Genomic DNA, 22,690 nt, shown 5'->3' with positions numbered 1-22,690 from the left:
AAATAGGGACATCTGGCTCAGTCGGTTAAGCATCAACTCTTGGTTTCAGCTCAGGTCATGATCTCACAGTTCGTGAGTTCAAGCCCTACATTGGGCTCTGCATTGACAGCACAAAACCTGCATGGTATTCTCTCTCTCCCTCTCTCCCTGCCCATCCCCTGCTCACACACACATACTCTCTCTCTCTCTCAAAATAAATTAATAAACTTAAAAAAAAAGTTAAAAATAGAACTACCCTATGATCTAGCGATTGCACTGCTAGGTATTTACCCAAAGGATAAAAAAAAAAATACAAATTTGAAGGGATATATGCACCCTAGTGTTTATTGTAGCATTGTCAACAATAGCCAAGCTATGGAGAGAGCCCAAATGTCCAGACTGATGATGAATGGATAAAGATGTGATATGTATACACAATGGAATATTAGTCATCCAAAAGAATGAAATCTTGTCATTTGCAATGACATGGATAGAGCTAAAATGTATTATGCTAAAGAAGTAAGTCAGTCAGAGAAAAACAAATACCATATGATTTCACTCATATGTGGAATTTAAGAAACAAAACAGATGAACATATGGGAGGGAGAGAAACCATGAGAGACTTAATGATAGAGAACAAACTGAAGGGTGATGGGGGGGGAATGAGCTAGATGGGTGATGGGTACTAGGGAGAGCACTTGTTAGAATGAGCACTGGGTGTTGTATGCAAATGAGGAATCACTGAATTCTATTCCTGAAACCAATATTTCACTGTATGTTAGCTAAGTAAAATGTAAATAAAAATTTGGAGAAAAACCCCAAGAACATCCATGAGATAAAAATTGATTAATAACCTGTCAAACTAAGAAATGACGAAATGGATTACAAACCATGGTAAGCAGAGGAGAAAGGTCATAGGATTTGAATTTGTGTTCCTTTGAACTAGTCAGAGGCCATATCTTGTACATACTTAAGTAAATAGTGGTTAATTAATCAATTCAAGGAGAGGGGAATTTGAATGCCTGATTGAATGAAACAGCAAAATGTGTGAGTTACGAAATGCTGGTGGCTGGGGGATGCTATATAAATAGCTTCACCTTAGTGAAGTCCAGTTTGAGTGGCCCAAATCATAAACTTCTTCTACCTCTTCTCTAGGGAAATTAAAAAAAAATTGTTTGACTTTATTGATACAGAATTATATTCTGCTATTCCTTGCTTATTCTTTTATCATTTATCTCTCTTTTATTTATGTGTGTATGTGCATGTATGTGTATATGTACATACATACAGTGCATCACACATATACTTATTGTTTTGGAGGAGCATCGCTAAAGATTGGAAAGTCATGGACTTGGGTGGATTAGATGAACTTCGTTCTCCTTTATATCATGTGTATAATTCTGGGAAAATTAACTTCTCTAAGCCTGTTTCCTCACTTTTAATGTGAGAATAATAATATCTCACTTATACTGAATATTAAATGCAGTGATTTGATATATGTAAGTCCCTAGTACAGTAAATATGTGTTTAATAAACACTAGATTATCTTATATTATCAGTCAAAAAATTGCAAATTATGTTTATGGTAGTTCTTAAAAGGCTTTCAGGAATTATTCTGAATACTACCTCTGTTGTGACCAAAGAATAATATTAAAAACAAATTTTTTTTTTAATGCTTAATGTTAATTTTTGAGAGAGAGAGAGGGACAGACAGAGTGTGGGCTGGGGAGGAGGGGCAGAGTGAGAAGGAGACACAGAATCCAAAGCAAGCTCCAGGCTCTGAGCTGTCAGCACAGAGCCCCATGCGGGGCTTGCACCCATGAGCCATGAGATCATGACCTCAGACAAAGTCAGATGCTTAACCCACTGAGTCATCCAGGCACCCTGAGAAAGTAAATTTTTTACTTGAAAAACTTTAGTTAACACAAAGTTTATAAATTTAAGAATGTAAATCATGGGGGTGCCTGAGTGGCTCAGTCGGTTAAGCGTCCGACTTCACCTCAGGTCATGATCTCATGGTTTGTGAGTTCGAGACCCACATGGGTCTCTGTGCTGACACCTCGGAGCCTGGAGCCTGCTTCAGATTCTGTGTCTCCCCCTCGCTGTCTGCTCCTCCCCCACTCACACTCTTATCTCTCCCTCAAGAATAAATAAACATTAAAAAAATTTTTTTTAATGTAAATCATAATTGTAGTATCAACTCAGTAGTTATCTAGTATATTAAACCATATGAAATATCCTTTTTTGTAGTAAAGCATGGTCAAATGTAGGCAACTTCATATGGCTCAGCTACTAGCTACTTGAACGGGCTAATGGCTTCTTAAAGTCTTCATTTTTGAGTTTCTAAAATAATATTTTTAGGAAAAAAATTACTGAGCCCCTTTTTCTGTGTAAGACACTGGAAGAAAGAAATTATACTCACTAGAAGTTGGCCCAAATATGAACAGCAAGATATAGACAAACATAATATTGTTAGATGGAACCTTAGAAATTGGATATGCTAAAACTTTATTTTTTTAATGTTCATTTATTTTTGAGAGAGAGAGAGCAGGGAAGGGGCAGAGAAAGAGGGGGACAGGATCTGAAGTGGGTTCTGAGCTAACAGCAGAGAGCCCGATGTGGGACTCGAGCTCAAAAACCGTGAGATCATGACCTGAGCTAAAGTCCGATACTTAACCAACTGAGCCACCCAGGAGCCCTAATGCTAGCACTTTTAAGATGCGTAAACTGGGATCCAAAAGAATAAGGGACTGATGGAATTGTGGTTAGATCAGGTTTCCTGATTGCCAATCTAATTATTTCTATTCTACCACAGTTCTTTGATAATTTGTTTTCCTGGTAGTCCTTGCTACTAGTAGTTTTCTTTCGTTTTTTGCTATGCTGAGCATGATTTTTTTTCTTCTTGATTGGAGATAGTAGTGTTGAGTTCACTGAGGGCTTTGGAAGGATTGGAAAAAGAAATGTTGATTGGCAGGTATAGATATTAGCTGGTCCCAGTTTGTAGTTGATGTATCATATTAGGATGTTGAGACATAGTTTTTGAATTTTGCTTTCAGATGACCTGATGGACCTAATCAAGTTATGTCCTCACACTGAATTAATTCAGTGTCTCACTAGAGAATGGAACGGGAAACCACCATCTTTATCTTTTGGTCTTGCTATACTTCATCTGTTCTCTGTAGATATGAAAAAAGTTGGCATTAAGCTACTTCAAGAGATAAGTAAAGGTGGGAAAGGTGAGTATAGTAAAATGTTGTTGTAGAAGAAAAAGTATTGGGTTATTTAGGGAAAGGTTCAAGATTATTATGTTTGAGTTAACTCATTCTTCCTAAGAATTCCTTCTTGGCAGGAATTGACTTTAAGAGTTTATAAATGTAAAGACTACCATGTCAATAATAGTCTGTTAACAATAGTATTTTTTTTTAATTTTTTAATGTTTATTTATTTATTTTTTTAAATTTTTTTTAACGCTTATTTATTTTTGAGACAGAGAGAGACAGAGTATGAACAGAGGAGGGGCAGAGAGAGAGGGAGACACAGAATGTGAAGCAGGCTCCAGGCTCTGAGCTGTCAGCACAGAGCCCGACGCGGGGCTCGAACTCACAGATCGTGAGATCATGACCTGAGCCGAAGTCGGACGCTTAACCAACTGAGCCACCCAGGCGCCCCAATGTTTATTTATTTTTGAGAGAGAGAGACAGAGTGTGAGTGGGGAAGGGGTAGAGAGAGAGGGAGACACAGAATCTGAAACAGGCTCCAGGCTCTGTGCTGTCAGCATAGAGCCCGATGTGGGGCTGGAACTCATGAACTGCAAGATCATGACCTGAGCCAAAGTAGGACGCCCAACCAACTGAGCCACCCAGGCGCCCCAATAGTATTTATTTCTTGAGGGAATTACAAAGAAGAGAGAATCTTTGTGAAGATTTAGGGGAACATTTTAATAATTATATTAGCTAACACTACTCTAAAAACTTTACATATATTAATAAATATATTTAATAACTTTTTATATATTTTAAGTGTTATTTAGACATAATCTTTTTTTAAAAAATATTTATTTTGAGAGAGACTATAAGCAGGGGAGGAGAAAGAGAATCCCAAGCAGGCTCTGTGCTCTTAGTGCAGAGCCCAACATGGGGCTTGAACTCACAAACCATGAGATCATGACCTAAGCTAAAATTAAGCACTAGACACTTAACCTACTGAGCCACCCAGGTGCCCTTGGACATAATCTTTCTATATTTTAATCTTAAACTAAATATATATGTACGTATCAGTTACATATGATATTTACTCTGAACATAACTCTGTAGTAGGGTCAAGAATTAGTAATGAAATCTCATTTTTTCTTTCCTTTCTCTAATATAGGAACTTGAGCAGACAATTTGATTTTAAATTACTACATGGGGTTTAAGAATGAATAGCAGATTACATTAAAACATATTTGGGAAGATAATTTTGAAATTATAGATATCAACTAAATTATTTGACAGAGTTATGGTAGAAATAAAATAATAGTGATGACAATGTTTTAAAAAGATCTTTCATTAAGTATCATAAGTAATGCAGGTAATAGATAAGAAATGAGTTCCCTAAATAAATATATTCCAAGGGGGTCACTGTAATTGATTTTCAAAAGCAAATAATCTCCTTAGTTTTATTTAATAAACTCATTCTTTTATATCCTTAGAAAAAATATTTGTTACAGAAGCCCCATCATTAAGAGGTCTCTCTCTATCAGAGATAAGATGGAGGGTTTGCCGAAGAGGTTTTTAAGCACTTGGGTCAGCACTACTAGGGAATTTATAAAAGAATTTGAAGGATCATGAAAACTAGACCTGTAAGCCCTCAGTTACATGATAGTGTCTAATGGTACCTTGTAGACTCTGAATAAGGCTGAGCCCTCATTCTTCATTTTCTAAGCTCCCTTCCTTGTAACTTTCAATATCTGCTAGCCTTACCAAGAAGGAGATGAGTAAAGGTGTGGGAATGTGAGACATGGTAGAGGGTTGCAGTGAGGCATGAAAAGGTTCATGAAAAAGCAGAAGAAACTAACACTTGATTACTTACCATGAGTTGGATGAAGTGCTCCACATTAAACTTATAGGAATCAGGTTTAATAGTGAGTTGAAATGATAACCCTTTCTATTTTTGAAGAATTGCTAAATATGGATTTTCAAATAAGAATAGGTGACATACTATAATATTATAATTTTTTTCCTTAGGTATAGTGGAACATCTTATGATAAATGATCCATTTTGCTCATTAGAAAACTGGCAAGAAGTAGCAAATATATGTTTACAGAATGGCTTTGACAAATTATCTCGTGACATCATGTCCATTCTTCGATCTCAGGCTGGAGTTACAGAAATTTCTCAAGAAGATGATACAGTCAACTTAATGGAACATGTTTTTTGGTAGTGCTACATCTTAACCAGTTGAGGGAGCCTGTATAACATTTTATGTGTGTTGGTTGGACAAACTGATTTTGGCATAACTAACTTATAAATAAATCCAAAGTGTGAAGCTCTCAGAAATCATGTTGCTCTTATTATGTTGACATTTAGATTTGTCCTTGAAACATTTAGACTGTTGCTTTCTTTTTCTCCATATGGTCATTTCTTATATTGAATCTTGATAAAATCCAAGAATATAACTCAGTTTAGGTATGTACTTCTATCTAAGGGCATAAGCTAACATCTATTCTTTTCTGGTGATCAAATTTCATAGTAAGAACTGGGGAAGGTGTGGGTAGTATCCTGTCAGACTAATTTCCCAAATATTGAATCCTATGAGCCTGATTTTTAACAAGAAAGACAGGATGTCATTTTGAGGTTGGACTCACTGGTGAAATCCTAAGTATAGTAATTTTGTACTACTGACTTAAAGATGTGCCCCATGCTTTGGTCAATGTAAATGGCAAATGTTAGGCTTCTACTCCAAAAATTGGGAATCCTAGCATGTTCTTACCTAGAGAGAAGACCAGCCAAATTTTGCATGGATGTAGACCTGAGATACCTGTAGGTATGGAACATATGTCGTAGGTGGTTTGGGATGATTTCAAATGTCTGAGTAAGTATTTGTTGGAATACTCAGGTTGTGTCACGGACGGGTAGGATATTCAACATATTTAGTGATCCACATGGCACGGGCACCATGAGTCAAACAGAACAGATCCCCAGCTAATCTTAACAGCTTTCAGCCTTATGCCATGGCAGAGCATACCAGCTAAATATCAGCCTTGATCATGGAACTTGGTAACAGTGAGCTGCTATGAGATGGAGTAGGAGTAAAAAGTCAAGCTTCTTTCCCCTCCTAAATTTAAATTGAATGTCTGTTTTTTTACTCTATAGTTGAAAGAATATGAACTTGGAATCAGGTAGCCTCGTATTTAAATTCTGGTCTTACCTCTTCCTCTTTGTAAAATACAGGCAGTAATACTCCTCCAAAGGTTTGTTATGAAGGTTAGTGATATGTGTGTATAATAGAAGTATATAACATAATAGAGGAATTTTGCAGAAGGTAACTGTTATTTCTATGTAATAGGTCCCAGAAATATATGTTCCTCTGCTTGGCTTAAACTTACTAAATCCCACATATCTATCTGTCTTTATTTGTATAATTATCCTTCTTTGGTGTATTTGATAATACTGACATACCTTATTCCTAAAGTAAGTGATCTGTCTATGCTAGGGTTTCTTGGCTTATCTTATAAATCCAGAGGGTACTGGCTGCATTCTCAGTTTTTCCATATATTGCTAAACACAGTAATGCATAATTATAATTGAGTTTTCTAAAACAATATTTTTTAAAGTAATATATGTACATAATTTAAAAAGCAACGTATTACTAAAAGGCTTATAGTAACTAATAATATTTTGATTTCTGGCCATCACATTAGCTGTGATTTTTTTGAAAAGAAAAGATGAAGGATGGAAAAAAGAAAGGGAAAGAGAAAAGGCATTTCAGCAGCATTGATTTTTTATTTTTTAAAAAATTTTGAATTTTTGTTTATTTTTAGCAGCATTGATTTTTAATATACCAATGAAACCTTTTTTCTTTGAGACTTGTATAATTGATAGAAAGCTATTATGTGTCCATTGACAGAACTTAGGGGAAAAATTATCCCTGAAAGCCAGGAGGATGAAGTAGGAACTTAAATGTGGAAAAAGCTTGGAACAGCAGCTGTTGTTGTTACTGTTAATTTTGCTTTTATTTTAAAATGTTTTTCCTCCACTCATTATTGTTCCTCCTCTGTTTAGCATTACCTGCGGCAGTTTTCCCAAGGAATGTGAAACTTGTCAAGTGAATATAAATCAAAATGTCTAGAGATGGAGTTGGGAGGAAGAGCAAGAAAGAATATGAAGTCAAGTGGGGGGAGGAGGAGGAGTGGAGCTGTGAGCTACAAAAGGTTTGGAAGCAGTCGGAGCCTCCTGTAGGCTGCACTGAAGAGATGCATAACATGAGCCTCTTGGCATAGGACCCTGCATGCGAGACCAGCTCTACCACAACCTGGCTTTGTGTCCTTTTCTTCATAAGTTTATTTTGACTAGATAATTCCTCTTATCATTTATAACTCAAAAATTCTGTAATTCTGCAAAGGTACAAATGATTCCCTAGTATTTTTTGACCTTTTGCGTAAATTTGAAATACCAAGCAAGATATATTCAACATCAGAATCAATAACATATACTGAATACCTACTTTGTGTATGGTCTCTGCTATCAAAATTACAGCTTCAGTGGAGACACAGCTGTGTCTTTTACTTTATTTTACTTTTAAAAATAATAATTCCTTAGTATCATCTAATATACACTCCATATTCAAATTTCACCAATTGCTTAAAAATACCTTTTTATAGTTGATTTGCTCTAATTAGGATCTAAACAAGGTTTGTGTGTTCTGTTTGGTTATTGTATCTCCGCATCTAGAGTATGCCTCACCCTCACCTTTTTTTCTCTCTCTATTGACTGGTTGGACTGGGTGGTTGTTACCAAAAATGTTCCACCTGCTAGATTTGTCTGACTGGTATTTGACCTTAAGGTATTCCTTTATTTGTTATTCTATTTCCCATATTTCCTATAAATGGAAGTTAGTTCTAAAGACTTGAGGAAGATGGTGGCATAGGAGGACGCTGGCTCACTGCGTCCTGCTGATCACTTAGATTCCACCCACACCTGCCTAAATAACCCAGAAAACCGCCAGAAGACTAGCAGAACGGATTCTCCGGAGCCAAGCGCAGACGAGAGGCCCACGGAAGAGGGTAGGAAGGGTGGAGAGGCAGTGCGCGCTACATGGACTGGCGGGAGGGAGCCAGGGCGGAGGGGCAGCCCTTTGGCCAAGCAGAGCCCCCGAGTCTGGCTTGCAAAAGTGGAGGGGCCGGACAGAGTGTGTTCGGACAGCAAGCGGGACTTAACATCTGGAAGGTTATATGTTAACAGCTCTGCTCAGAGAGCGGGAGGGCTGGAGGACAACGGGAGGGAGAGTTGTTGAGCCCCGGAGGACAGAGCTCAGCTTGGCAGGGAACAAAGGCGCTCGCCAGGGCCATCTCCCTCGCCCATCCCCCAGCCAAAATTCCAAAGGGAACCAGTTCCTGTCAGGGAACTTGCTTGCACCATGCGGTGGTGTGCTTCTGCAGATCCATCCCTCCGGCGGCAGGTCTGACTCCCTCCTGGTGCCACAGGGCCCCTCCCAAAGCAGATCACCGAAGGAAAAACCAGGTGAGCCTGCCCCTCCCGCCCCTGTACACCTTGCCGATCCACCCCAGCTAATATGCCAGATCCCCAGCACCACAAGCCTGGCAGTGTACAAGTAGCCACACGGGCCACCCCACCCCACCCCACAGTGAATCCCGCCCCTAGGAGAGGGGAAGAGAAGGTACACACCAGTCTGTGGCCCCAGCGGTGGGCTGGGGGCAGACATCAGGTCTGACTGTGGCCCCACCCACCAACGCAAGTTATTCAAGACAGCACAGGGGAAGTGCCCTGCAGTTCCACACCACTCCAGGGACTGTCCAAAATGATGAAACGGAAGAATTTCCCTCAAAAGAAACTCCAGGAAATAACAACAGCTAACAAACTGATCAAAAAGGATTTAAACAATATAACAAAGTGAATTTAGAATAATAGTCATAAAATTAATCGCTGGGCTTGAAAACAGTATAGAGGACAGCAGAGAATCTATTGCTACAGAGATCAAGTACTAAGGTACAGCCAGGAGGAGCTAAAAAATGCTATTAATGAGCTACAAAATAAAATGGAGGCGACTACAGCTCAGATTGAAGAGGAAGAGGAGGGAATAGGTGAACTAGAAGATAAAATTATGGAAAAAGAAGAAGCTGAGAAAAAGATTAAAAAATCCAGGAGTATGAGGGGAAAATTAGAGAGCTAAGTGATGCACTAAAGAGAAATAATCTACGCATAATTGGTATTCCAGAGGAGGAAGAGAGAGGGAAAGGTGCTGAAGGGGTACTTGAAGAAATTATAGCTGAGAACTTCCCTGATCTGGGGAAGGAAAAAGGCATTGAAATCCAAGAGGCACAGAGAACTCCCTTCAGACGTAACTTGAATCGATCTTCTGCACGACATATCATAGTGAAACTGGCAAAATGCAAGGATAAAGAGAAAATTCTGAAAGCAGCTAGGGATAAACATGCTCTAACGTATAAAGGGAGACTGATGAGACTCGTGACTGATCTCTCTACTGAAACTTGGCAGGCCAGAAAGGAATGGCAGGAAATCTTCGATGTGATGAACAGAAAAAATATGCAGCCAAGAATCCTTTATCCAGCAAATCTGTCATTTAGAGAGATAAAGGATATAAAGGAGAGATAAAGGTCTTCCCAAACAAACAAAAACTGAAGGAATTCATCACCACTAAACCAGCCCTACAAGAGATCCTAAGGGGGATCCTGTGAGACAAACTACCAGAGACATCGCTACAAGCATGGAACCTACAGACATCACAATGACTCTAAACCCATATTTTTCTATAATAACACTGAATGTAAATGGACTAAATGAGCCATCCAAAAGACATAGGGTATCAGAATGGACAAAAAAACACCAAGACCCATCTATTTGCTGTCTACAAGAGACTCATTTTAGACCTGCGGACGCCTTCAGATTGAAAGTGAGGGGATAGAGAACTATTTATCATGCTACTGGAAGTCAAAAGAAAGCTGGAGTAGCCATACTTATATCAGACAAACTAGACTTTAAATTAAAGGCTGTAACAAGAGATGAAGAAGGGCATTATGTAATAATTACAGGGTGTATCCATCAGGAAGAGCTAACAATTATAAATGTATATGCGCCGAATATGGGAGCCCCCAGATATATAAAACAATTTCTCACAAACATAAGCAACCTTACTGATAAGATTACTTCTTACTGATAAGAAGTAATTGCAGGGGACTTTAATACTTCGCTTACAACAATGGATAGATCATCTAGACGCATGGTCAATAAAAAAACAAGGGCCCTGAATGATACATTGGATCAGATGGACTTGACAGATATATTTAGAACTCTGCATCCCAAAGCAACAGAATATACTTTCTTCTGAAGTGCACATGAAACATTCTCCAAGATAGATCACATACTGGGTCACAAAACAGCCCTTCATAAGTATACAAGAATTGAGATCATACCATGCATACTTTCAGACCACAATGCTATGAAGCTTGAAATCAACCACAGGAAAAAGTCTGGAAAACCTCCAAAAGCATGGAGGTTAAAGAACACCCTACTAAAGAATGAGTGGGTCAACCAGGCAATTAGAAAAGAAATTAAAAAATATATGGAAACAAATGAAAATGAAAATACAACAATCCAAATGCTTTGGGATGCAGCGAAGGCAGTCCTGAGAGGAAAATACATTGCAATCCAGGCCTATCTCCAGAAACAAGAAAAATCCCAAATACAAAATCTAACAGCACACCTAAAGGAAATAGAAGCAGAAGAGCAAAGACACCCTAAACCCAGCAGAAGAAGAGAAATAATAAAGATCAGAGCAGAAATAAACAATATAGAATCTAAAAAAACTGTAGAGCAGATCAATGAAACCAAGAGTTGGTTTTTTGAAAAAATAAACAAAATTGATAAACCTCTAGCCAGGCTTCTCAAAAAGAAAAGGGAGATGACCCAAATAGATAAAATCATGAATGAAAATGGAATTATTACAACCAATCCCTCAGAAATACAAGCAATTATCAGGGAATACTATGAAAAATTATATGCCAACAAACTGGACAACCTGGAAGAAATAGACAAATTCCTAAACACCCACACACTTCCAAAACTCAATCAGGAGGAAATAGAAAGCTTGAACAGACCCATAACCAGCGAAGAAATTGAATCAGTTATCAAAAATCTCTCAACAAATAAGAGTCCAGGACCAGATGGCTTCCCAGGGGAGTTCTACCAGACGTTTAAAGCAGAGATAATACCTATCCTTCTCAAGCTATTCCAAAAAATAGAAAGGGAAGGAAAACTTCCAGACTCATTCTATGAAGCCAGTATTACTTTGTTTCCTAAACCAGACAGAGACCCAGTAAAAAAAAAAGAGAACTACAGGCCAATACCCCTGATGAATATGGATGCAAAAATTCTCAATAAGATACTAGCAAATTGAATTCAACAGCATATAAAAAGAATTATTCACCATGATCAAGTGGGATTCATTCCTGGGATGCAGGGTTGGTTCAACATTCCCAAATCAATCAACATGATACATTACATTAATAAAAGGAGATAACCATATGATCCTGTCAATCGATGCAGAAAAAGCATTTGACAAAATTCAGCACCCTTTCTTAATAAAAGCCCTCGAGAAAGTTGGGATAGAAGGAGCATGCTTAAACATCATAAAAGCCACTTATGAAAAGCCCACAGCTAACATCATCCTCAATGGGGAAAAACAGAGCTTTCCCCCTGAGATCAGGAACACGACAGGGATGTCCACTCTCACCACTGTTGTTTAACATAGTGTTGGAAGTTCTAGCATCAGCAATCAAACAACAAAAGGAAATCAAAGGCATCAAAATTGGCAAAGATGAAGTTAAGCTTTCACTTCTTGCAGATGACATGATATTATACATGGAAAATCCGATAGACTCCACCAAAAGTCTGCTAGAACTGATACATGAATTCAGCAAAGTTGCAGGATACAAAATCAATGTACAGAAATCACTTGCATTCTTATACACTAATAATGAAGCAACAGAAAGACAAATAAAGAAACTGATCCCATTCACAATTGCACCCAGAAGCATAAAATACCTAGGAAAAAACCTAACCAAAGATGTAAAAGATCTGTATGCTTAAAACTATAGGAAGCTTATGAAGGAAATTGAAGAAGATATAAAGAAATGGAAAAACATTCCGTGCTCATGGGTTGGAAGAATAAATATTGTCAAAATGTCAATACTACCCAAAGCTATCTACACATTCAGTGCAATCCCAATCAAAATTGCACCAGCATTCTTCTAGAAGCTAGAACAAGCAATCCTAAAATTCATATGGAACCACAAAAGTCCCCGAATAGCCAAAGTAATTTTGAAGAAGAAGACCAAAGAGGGAGGCATCACAATCTCAGACTTGAGCCTCTACAAAGCTGTAATCATCAAGACAGCATGGTATTGGCACAAAAACAGACACATAGACCAATGGAATACAATAGAAACCCCAGAACTAGACCCACAAAAGTATGGCCAACTCATCTTTGACAAAGCAGGAAAGAATATCCAATGGAAAAAAGACAGTCTCTTTAACAAATGGTGCTGGGAGAACTGGACAGCAACATGCAGAAGGTTGAAACTAGACCACTTTCTCATACCATTCACAAAAATAAACTGAAAATGGATAAAGGACCTGAATGTGAGACAGGAAACCATCAAAACCCTAGAGGAGAAAGCAGGAAAAGACCTCTCTGACCTCAGTCGTAGCAATTTCTTACTTGACACATCCCCAAAGGCAAGGGAATTAAAAGCAAAAATGAACTATTGGGACCTCATGAAGATAAAAAGCTTCTGCCCAGCAAAGGAAACAATCAACAAAACTAAAAGGCAACCAACAGAATGGGAAAAGATATTTGCAAATGACATATCAGACAAAGGGCTAGTATCCAAAATCTATAAAGAGCTCACCAAACTCCACAAATAATCCAGCGAAGAAATGGGCAGAAAACATGAATAGACACTTCTCTAAAGAAGACATCCGGATGGCCAACAGGAACATGAAAAGATGCTCAATGTCGCTCCTCATCAGGGAAATACAAATCAAAACCACACTCAGATATCACCTCATGCCAGTCAGAGTGGCCAAAATGAACAAATCAGGAGACTATAGATGCTGGAGAGGATGTGGAGAAACGGGAACCCTCTTGCACTGTTGGTGGGAATGCAAACTGGTGCAGCCACTCTGGAAAACAGTGTGGAGGTTCCTCAGAAAATTAAAAATAGACCTACCCCGTGACCCAGCAGTAGCACTGCTAGGAATTTACCCAAGGGATACAGGAGTACTGATGCATAGGGGCACTTGTACCCCAATGTTTATAGCAACACTCTCAATAATAGCCAAATTATGGAAAGAGCCTAAATGTCCATCAACTGATGAATGGATAAAGAAATTGTGGTTTATATACACAATGGAGTACTACGTGGCGATGAGAAAGAATGAAATATGGCCTTTTGTAGCAACGTGGATGGAACTGGAGAATGTGATGCTAAGTGAAATAAGCCATACAGAGAAAGACAGATACCATATGGTTTCACTCTTATGTGGATCCTGAGAAACTTAACAGAAACCCATGGGGGAGGGGAAGGAAAAAAAAAAAAGAGATTAGAGTGGGAGAGAGCCAAAGCATAAGAGACTCTTAAAAACTGAGAACAAACTCTTTTGGGGGAGGTGGGAGGGAGGATAGGGTGGGTGATGGGTATTGAAGAGGGCATCTTTTGGGATGAGCACTGGGTGTTGATGGAAACCAATTTGACAATAAATTTCATATATTAAAAAAAATAATAGGGGCACCTGGGTGGCTCAGTCAGTTAAGCAGCCGACTTTGGCTCAGGTCATGATCTCGCGGTCTGTGAGTTTGAGCCCCACGTCGGGCTCTGTGCTGACAACTCAGAGCCTGGAGCCTGTTTCAGATTCTGTGTCTCCCTCTCTCTGACCCTCCCCTGTTCATGCTCTGTCTCTCTCTGTCTCAAAAATAAATAAACGTTAAAAATAAAATAAAATAAATAAAAATAAAGACTTGACTAGATTTAGGTTCAGCTATTTTTGACAAGAATACTTACAAGTATGTTGAGTACTTCACATCCTATCATATTATGATGCACTAAGTGTTTGGTCGTCTCAGTGCCTCCTGAGATAAAGTCCAAAATCCTTAACGTGGCCTGCATGATCAGGATTCCAGCTGCCTCTCTAGCCTCTTTCCTACTGTACTCCTCACTTTCTTCACCCAGATGTGTGCTTTCTTTTTGTTCCTCCTGTAATGTGTGGTGATTAAATGTGTGTCTCTTCTGGGGTGCCTGGTTAAGTGTCCAACTTTGGCTCAGGTCATGATCTCGCGGTTCATGGGTTCAGGCCCCGCATCGGTCTCTGTACTCGCAAGTCAGAGCCTGGAGCCTGCTTCGGATTCTGTCTGCCCCTCCACTGCTCTCTCTCTCTCAAAAATAAAATAAAGCATTAAAAAAGTTAAAAGACAAAAACGTGTCTCTCCTGATCGAATGGGGGCTCCCAGATGGGGGGTGACCATCAGGTGGAAGCCGTTGGTGGGGGAGGTGAAAGGATTCATTCGAGGCAGAACAAAGGAGATAGAAGTTTATTGAATACACTGCAAGGGAGCAGCAGGCAGGACAGCAGAGGAAAGGCAGGGTGCAACGAGCCAGTTGACGGGGGAGCTGTGCTGTATTTAAAGCTGGAAGGTGAGGTGAGATGGGAAAGTATGAAATTTTTCCCTTTTTGGTAACTGCTGGTTGTAAGTAGCCCATCCATCAGTTAAGGCCTATAGATATTTTGAGGTGAGTCTCCTGATGGCCCTGTCTGTATTCAGCCAGGGGTTTGCTGTGGGCCCTTTCTACATTATGCTGCTCAAGCCTGTTTGCCTAAAAGTGGTCTCTACATAAAGGGCTTTAAAATATGCTATTTCTTTTACCTGGAAGCCTTGTCCCTTTCTTTTTACCTAGTCAGTAATTTCTTTTAGGGATGCCTGAGTGGCTTAGTCAGTTAAGCATCTGACTTCAGCTCAGGTCATGATCTCATGGTTCATGGGCTCAAGTCCTGCATGGGGCTCTGTGCTGACAGCTCTCTGCCCCTCCCCCACACGCACTCTGTATTTCTCTTTCTCAAAAAAAAAAACATTAAAAATTTTTAAGTAAATAAAAATATATTTTTTTTACTTCAGTTTTTAGCTTAGTTAAAACTTCCTCAGGGAAGCCTTTCATGACTTTCTCAATTAGGCAAATTTTCCCTTTATTGCAGTTATCATCGTTGTAGTTGGGAACAGTACTGTAATTGAGGGCAAGGACAGTACCTTTTGAGGGTATGGGAAATAAGCTAGGGTTAACTGTATTTGTTTTCTAGGGCTGCTGAAACAAAGTACTACAGAGTGTTTTAACCAACAGAAATGGATTGTCTCACAGTTCTGAAGGCTACAAGTTGAGGAGATCCAGGTGTTGGCAGGGCTGCTTCCTTAGAAAGCTTGTGAGGGAAGAATCTGTTCCAGATATCTGGCTCTCTTCTTGACTTATGGGTGGCCATCTTCCTCTGTCTTTATGTCATCTTCCCTTTATGCCTGTGTCTGTGTCCAAATTTCCTCTTCTTATAAGGACGCCCGTCATATTGGAGTAGGGCCCCCCCCCTAATGACCTCATTTTACTTGATTACCTCTGTAAAGACCCTGTCTCCTAACAAGGTCACATTATGAGGTACTAGGGGTTAGGGCTGCAACATGGGGATTTTGGGAAGACACAATTCAGCCTATAACATTTACCACTGTATCACCAAAATCAAACAGTACTGGGTACAAAGTAAATTTCAATAAATAGTTGCATGAATAAATACCAGGCTGGACCTAGTACCTCCCATATTTAATGTTCATGTTGTGAATTTACTGTTGCTTTATTTATTTATGGTAACTCTTATTGATATATAAACATACATATACCCAATAATACATCCTGAAAAATGCACAAATTATAACTCTAGAGCTCAATAATTTTTCACAAAGTGAACACGTTGTGTAACTACCTCCAAAGTGAAGAAACAGAATACTGCTGTAATCCAAGAAGCCCCTTTCTAGTCACTATGATCCCCTCCCAAAGATAGCCTCTATTCTGACTTCTCATATCATAAGTTTTACCTGATTTTGAATTATATATAAAAGAAATCATAATGAATTTTTCTGTGTGTTTGGTTCTTTTGCCCTTTATTATTTTTGTGAGATTTTTTCCACCATGTGTGTTTGCAATTAATCATTCTCAAAGCTGCTTATTATTCCATTATATAAGTACACCACAGTTGTAGCAGGGATGGACATGTAAGTTGTTTCCAGCATAGGGCTAATACACATAGTGCTTCCATGAACATTCTTATACGTGTCTTGTACACGTACATATGTGTGCATTGTTGTTAGATTCCTGCTTTGTTTTTAGGTTGTGTATTGAGTCATACTAGTAGCCATAATTTTCAGGGTCAGCACCGCATTAATGTTTGATTTATAACATTATTCTCTGACAGCTATATTGAAATAGCTATAATAGAAATTCTACATTTGGTTAAAAATATTCAAGATTAGTCATTTTTCTAAACCCATGGCTCTAAAAAAAACTCGATTTTGTTTTGAGCAGTTTTAGATTCACAGCATTATTGAGAAGAAGATACAGATTTTCCATATATCCCCATGCCCCCACATATGCACAACCTCCCCCATTATCAGTATCCCCCACTAGAGTGATACATTTGTTACATTTGATGAACCTCGAGTGACACATCATTATCACCCTGTCCATAGTTTACATGAGGGTGCACTCTTGGTGTACATTCTATGGGTTTGGACAAATTTATAATGACAAGTATCAGAATAGTTTCACTGCCCTAAAAATCCTCAGTGCTTTGCCTATTCATCCCGCATGGCTTTTTCATTTTTTCTATGGGGAACGCATTTGCCTCCCATGTATGAAAAGAACAGAAAATTTTTTATAGGCGTATAAACGATTAACAGACAAGGCCTACAGATTTATTTCTTCTTGGACACACCCATGGCGCTGCCACGGCAGTCTGTGGTCTTGGTGTGCTGGCCTTGGACATGAAGTCCCCAGAAGTGGTGCCAGCCTTCTGTGGGCCCAAATCTTCAGTTGTTCCAGGTCTTCGCAAAGTTGTTGTCCAGACCATCGGCCAGGACCTGGCTGTATTTTCCATCCTTCACGTCTTTTTGTCTATTCAAAAACCAGCCTGGGAACTTACACTGGTGTGGATTCTGCATAATAGGGACTACACATTCCGCCTCATCCTCAGTGAGCTCTCCTGTCCTCTTGGTGAGATCATTGTCTGCTTTCCTCATCACCACATGAGCATATCTTTGCCCCACACCCTTAATTGCAGTGATGGCAAAGGTTACTTTCCACCACCCATTGATATTGGTGTTGGGCACTTGCAAAATGTGCTGCAACTTCTCAGGGATCACTAGAGACGTGGTGGCAGCCCCAGTGGTGGTGTGTAGACCTCCTGTGGAAGAGAAGAGGAACACAAATGTTTTAAGTGCTCTCTGTGCCAGACACTGTGATAACTATTTTGATATATATTCTCATTAAAATCCTTACAACAATTTTATGAAATAGAGATTATGATCCCCATTTTATAGGCAAAGGAAAGGGACCAGAAGGCAAAGCGATATGCTGAAGATCATGTAGCAAAGGTCTCGATAAACTAATCTTTGACTTCAAGTTAGGTGTTCTTTCCGCCATACCAGTGAAAGAGAGGAAAATGTTTCTTCCAGAGTCAGAAATATTTCATTGTACTAACATGTATTTGCATTTCTGTTTAATTATTGTGGTTAAGCATTTATCAAAATGAATTTCCATTATTTTTATTTGTTTGGAAAGGCTTAGAGGTTTTCTAAAACAAAAATTTAATCTAATGAAAAGTTTTCTTAACATTTAGGACTTTTTCTAAATCCTGGATTAGTTAAGAAATAATCACTGTATATAATCACTTTTTTAATCTTGACAGATGAAAATATTACTTTTTAGTAGCCTTCAATTTTGTTAGACTGCTAAAGCATGAGTTAAAAATCAAAGTAACAGCCTCATTGGTTATTTTCTTGAACTTTCTCTATTTCACAGAAATTTCTTCCATTCCTTTTTGGAAGAAGACAGCATGTTTTAAAAATTCCAGTTAGTTAAAATATAGTGTAATATTAGTTTTATGGGGAAAAATAGCATTTTAACAAAGTTGAACTAGAGTAGCACTACTGAACATATAAAGTTGTCAATTTGCTAGTAGTTACAATTTGTTGAGTTCTTGAAAAAAAAATTAGATAACTAATAAAGGTACTATTATTTATGTAGCAATTTCTTCTTGTTTCTTTTGTAAGGTCAATTATCTACAGGTACCCTACAGGTCTTGGAATCTGTGTCAATCTCTCCTCGATGTTTTAGACTCCAGACTGAAGGTCACTCAAGTATCTATAGAAGCCGGGTACTACTATATATTAGTAAGGCATTTCACAACTAGGCATAGAAGGATCTGGTGACTTTTTGAAAGGGATTATGGTAAATTCCAGCTAATTTTTGTTATGCAGGATTATGGACTCAGAATTACCCTATCAGAAATTGGCAATGTAGATTTGATGTGAGCAGTCCTGATTTTCAGGGTACTATGTAGGCCAAACAAAACACATCTACAGACCAAACTTTACCTGTAGGCCCCCAATTTGAAACCTCTTTCCTAAACTCGGAAGGCCAGATTGAATTTCTTGTTTCCATTAATTTTAAATGAAGCTTTTTGAGTAGATAAAGTAAGTAAAGAGCTACCATATTTCCTTATTGAGGAAAAGCTGCTGCAGAATGCCTAATGTACTGATGCCCTGGTTATAGAAGTCAGGATTCTTTAACCTAAAAGTTAGAGCTATTATATGTATTGCTGGTCTAGAATAGAGGCCATTTTAATTTCTAATGCAGAGGAACTTGGAAAGTAGCACAGATGTAATTTGTATGTAAAAGGAGGAAAAGACACATACTCCTTAAGTAATTTTGATGCCCTTTTCTCCCATGCTAAATAATGAATCTGTCAGTATCCTCCCTCAGTTGCATTGCCATAGGATGGTAAAAAACAAAACCAAAAAAGGCAGTATTAATCACTGTTTTTAAAAAAGAGGCTATTAAGATACATTTTGAAGATTTTCCTAAATTGATCCCTGTTTCTATTTAGTTGGCTCTTTAGTATAAATTGCATTGTGGCTGAGAGGCTGCCATTATCATGTTGTATTTTCAAACTGCCCATGGGAATAATTACCACCAAATGTTTTCAGTCCTCCATTGAGTTAATACTCTACCATCAAGCTCCCACATGTGTTGATGTGTTAAGGCCACTGAGGAGCCTCTGCCTTTTTCATCTAAGGAATTATATTCTGTTACCTTGTGTTCTTGCATCAGATCATACAGAGCCAGCTTAAGTTGAATTTGTGCTTAACAAGAAGTATATATCAGCCTTAAACTCTTTGGCTATACACAGATCAACATGTCTAGTAACAAACCCTCATCAATTTCCTCACCACACACATGCTCACACAGGTTGAAAGTACAGAATCAACCCGAGAATGTACATTTTGGAAACAGCGCCCACCAATGGGATAGAATTTTCAAAGATTTCTGCCAGCTTGCTTAAAGATCTAAACATTTATGGGTTAACAATCATGGGTTTTGAATTGCAAGTCTTGACCAGTCCAGAGAGCAAACAGTCTGCTTGTAAAGGCTCTATGCTATTTTATTTTTGCCCAGCTTCTCTGGGGTGAGGACTTAAACTGATCATTTCCTGAACATAACATCACAGTCACAAAAAGACAAATACTGTATGATTCCATTTGTAGGAGGTACTTAGAGTAGTCAAAAATAATAAAAAAAGAAAGTGTGATGGTAGTTTCCAGGAGTCAAGGGGAGGGGATAACAGGGATTTATTGTTTAATGGGTATAGAGTTTCAGTTTTACAGGATGAAAGAGTTAGGGGGATGGATGGTGGTAATGGTAGCACATTATGAATGTATTTAGCACCAATGAATTGGACACATAAAGATGGTTAAGATGGTAAATTTTGTTATGTGTATTTTACTAAATTAAAACAAACAAACAAACCCTGCTCCTGTAACAGCTCTGTCCCCTTCCCACATAGTTGATGTCACAAAATTACATCTTTGAACATTTTGTGCCACAAACCATAAATTAATTCGTGTAAATGCATTAATCAGAAAACAAAATTAGAGTTACAACCAAAGTTACAATAATATTAGCTTTTAGACTAATAATTTTTAGAAAATGTATTATTCTCTTAATTCATGTGGATAACAAAAGGTAGAGTTACAAACCATTGTTACAGTAATAATAACTCTTATAATTGCCTATGTATTTACCTTTATTGAGATCTTTATTTTGTCATAAGCCTTCAAGTTACTGACTAGTGTTCTTTTATTTTATCTTGCAGTACTCCCTTGAGCATTTCTTTCAGGGTAGGCCTAGTGGTAATGAACTCCCTCAGCTTTTGTTTACCTGGGAAACTCTTTTTTTCTTTAATGTTTATTTTTATTTTTGATAGAGAGTGTGAGTGGGAGAGGGGCAAAGAGAGAGGGAGACAGAAGATTCAAAGTGGACTCTGGGCTTATAGCATGGAGCCCAATGTGGGGCTCAAACTTATGAACTGTGAGACCATGACCTGAGCCAAAGTTGGACATTCAACTGAGCCACCCAGGCACCCCTATCTGGGAAAGTCTTAATTTCTCCCTCATTCTTGAAGGTTAATTTTGTTGGATATAGAATCTTGGTTGACAGTTTTTTTCTTTTAGCACTTTGAATAGCACTGCCTTCTGGTCTCCAAATTTTCTGATGAAAAATTTCCTGATAATCTTATTGAAGACCCCTTGTATATGACAAGTCCTTTTTCTCTTGTGGCTTTCAAGATTCTCTCTTTGGTTTTGTTTTTTGAAATTTAATAATAATATGTTTTAGTGTGGGTCTCTTTGAGTTCATCTTACTTGGAGTTCATTGGTCTTCTTAGATATTTATTTCATGTCTTTCAACAAATTTAGGAAGTTTTCAGCCATTAATTCTTCATATATTCTCTTGGCTTCTTTATCTCTTCTTCTTCTGGGACTCACATGATGCATATGTTGTTCCACTTTATGGTATTCCACAGGTCCCTTACGTTCTGGTCACTTTTATTTTTTTTCCTTTCTGTTCCTCAGACTTAATAATTTCTGTTTTCCCATCTTCAAGTTTGTTGGTTCTTTCTTCTGCTGAGAGAGAAAGAGTGAGCAGGAGTTGGGGAGAGGGGCAGAGAGAGAGGGAGAATCTTAATCAGGTTTCACGCCCAGCAAAGAGCCTGACATGGGGCTAGATAACATAACTGTGAACATGACCTGAGCTGAAATCAAAAGTCAGATGCTTAACCAATTGAGCCACCCAGGTGCTCCTCTTTTTGTTTTTCTATCTCTTCATTGATATTTCCATTTTGTTCAGGCATCATTTTCTTTACTTTCTTCAAATCTTTCTTTAGTTCTTTGAATATCTTTAAGACAGTGGTATTAAAGTCCTTGTCTAGTAGATCTGCTATCAGTTCTTTTCAGGGACAGTTTCTGTTGATTTGTTTCTTCCTTTAAATGGACCATACTTTGCTTTTTTTTAAATATGCTTTGTGATTTTTTTTGTTGTTGAAAACTGGACATTTGAATCTAATAATGTGGTAACTCTGGATATCAGATTCTCTCCCTTCCCTAAGGCTTTATAGTTTTTGTTTATTGTTTTGGGGTTTTTGATTGTTGTACGCTGTCTCTGTGCCAAGAACCTGCCTGAGGTGTAAACTTAATATCTTCTCAAGTCTTTTCTGAGCCTGCACCTTTCCCTGGGTGTGCATGATGACTTTCTAATTTTCCCCGTATATGGAGTTGCTTTTGAACATCCTACTCTTTCATGTCTGCTTCCCAAAAAGGGAAAATGAGAAAAATGGAGGGAGGAAAAAAGAGAATACTGACCCTTTCAATCCTCTGGAAGTTACTTCAGCTGGAAGGGGGAGAAGCTTGCAACAATGGAGGGAAGTGCAACAACAATGGCCAACTTCCTCTTTGTTGGCATCTCTGAGATCAGAAGCAGCAATCAGTAATCAGAGAACAGATACACTATATTTGGAAGATATATCCTTTTTTACCCACCTGGATTCTGCAATCTGTGCACACTGCTCCAGGAAAAGGTGCACAGCTGCCTGCTTTGGGACTGGGGATGTGAGAGGGGTAGTTGCTACTGTACTATAACTGAAATTGACTCAAAGTAACCAATTTACTATTAAAGTCTTCCCCTGGAAGTTATAAGCCTTCAGTAGATTCTAGAGTCCCCAAAGAGTTAGACTGTCAGACAGATTCTGCCAGAGCAATTGTTGATTAGGTGGAAAGATAGATTCCTGGTGCTTTTTACCCTTCCCCAGAATCCTCCTTGAAAACCATTCA

At 38.4% G+C, this 22,690-nt stretch overlaps 1 protein-coding gene and 1 pseudogene across 8 annotated transcripts in view; one reads left to right on the top strand and one right to left on the bottom strand.

The window, feature by feature from the left end:
- The window catches only part of CLHC1 (clathrin heavy chain linker domain containing 1), a 40,273-nt gene extending 34,756 nt beyond the window's left edge, over nt 1-5,517 (top strand). For all 8 annotated transcript variants that reach the window (XM_042932291.1, XM_042932292.1, XM_042932300.1 and 5 more), the window contains 2 exons: nt 3,036-3,215; nt 5,205-5,517. In XM_042932291.1, coding sequence (XP_042788225.1) covers nt 3,036-3,215; nt 5,205-5,401 — 377 coding nt within the window. In that variant the 3' untranslated portion in view covers nt 5,402-5,517. The remainder of the gene's footprint in view (nt 1-3,035; nt 3,216-5,204) is intronic.
- An 11,704-nt stretch (nt 5,518-17,221) lies between these two features.
- LOC122215030 overlaps nt 17,222-22,690 on the bottom strand; it is a 32,222-nt pseudogene continuing 26,753 nt past the window's right edge.

The sequence above is a fragment of the Panthera leo genome, chromosome A3, assembly GCF_018350215.1.
Source record: "Panthera leo isolate Ple1 chromosome A3, P.leo_Ple1_pat1.1, whole genome shotgun sequence".
Taxonomy (NCBI): domain Eukaryota; kingdom Metazoa; phylum Chordata; class Mammalia; order Carnivora; family Felidae; genus Panthera; species Panthera leo.
Note: the sequence above shows the minus strand (reverse complement) of the source record. Positions and strands in the feature narration are given on the sequence as shown.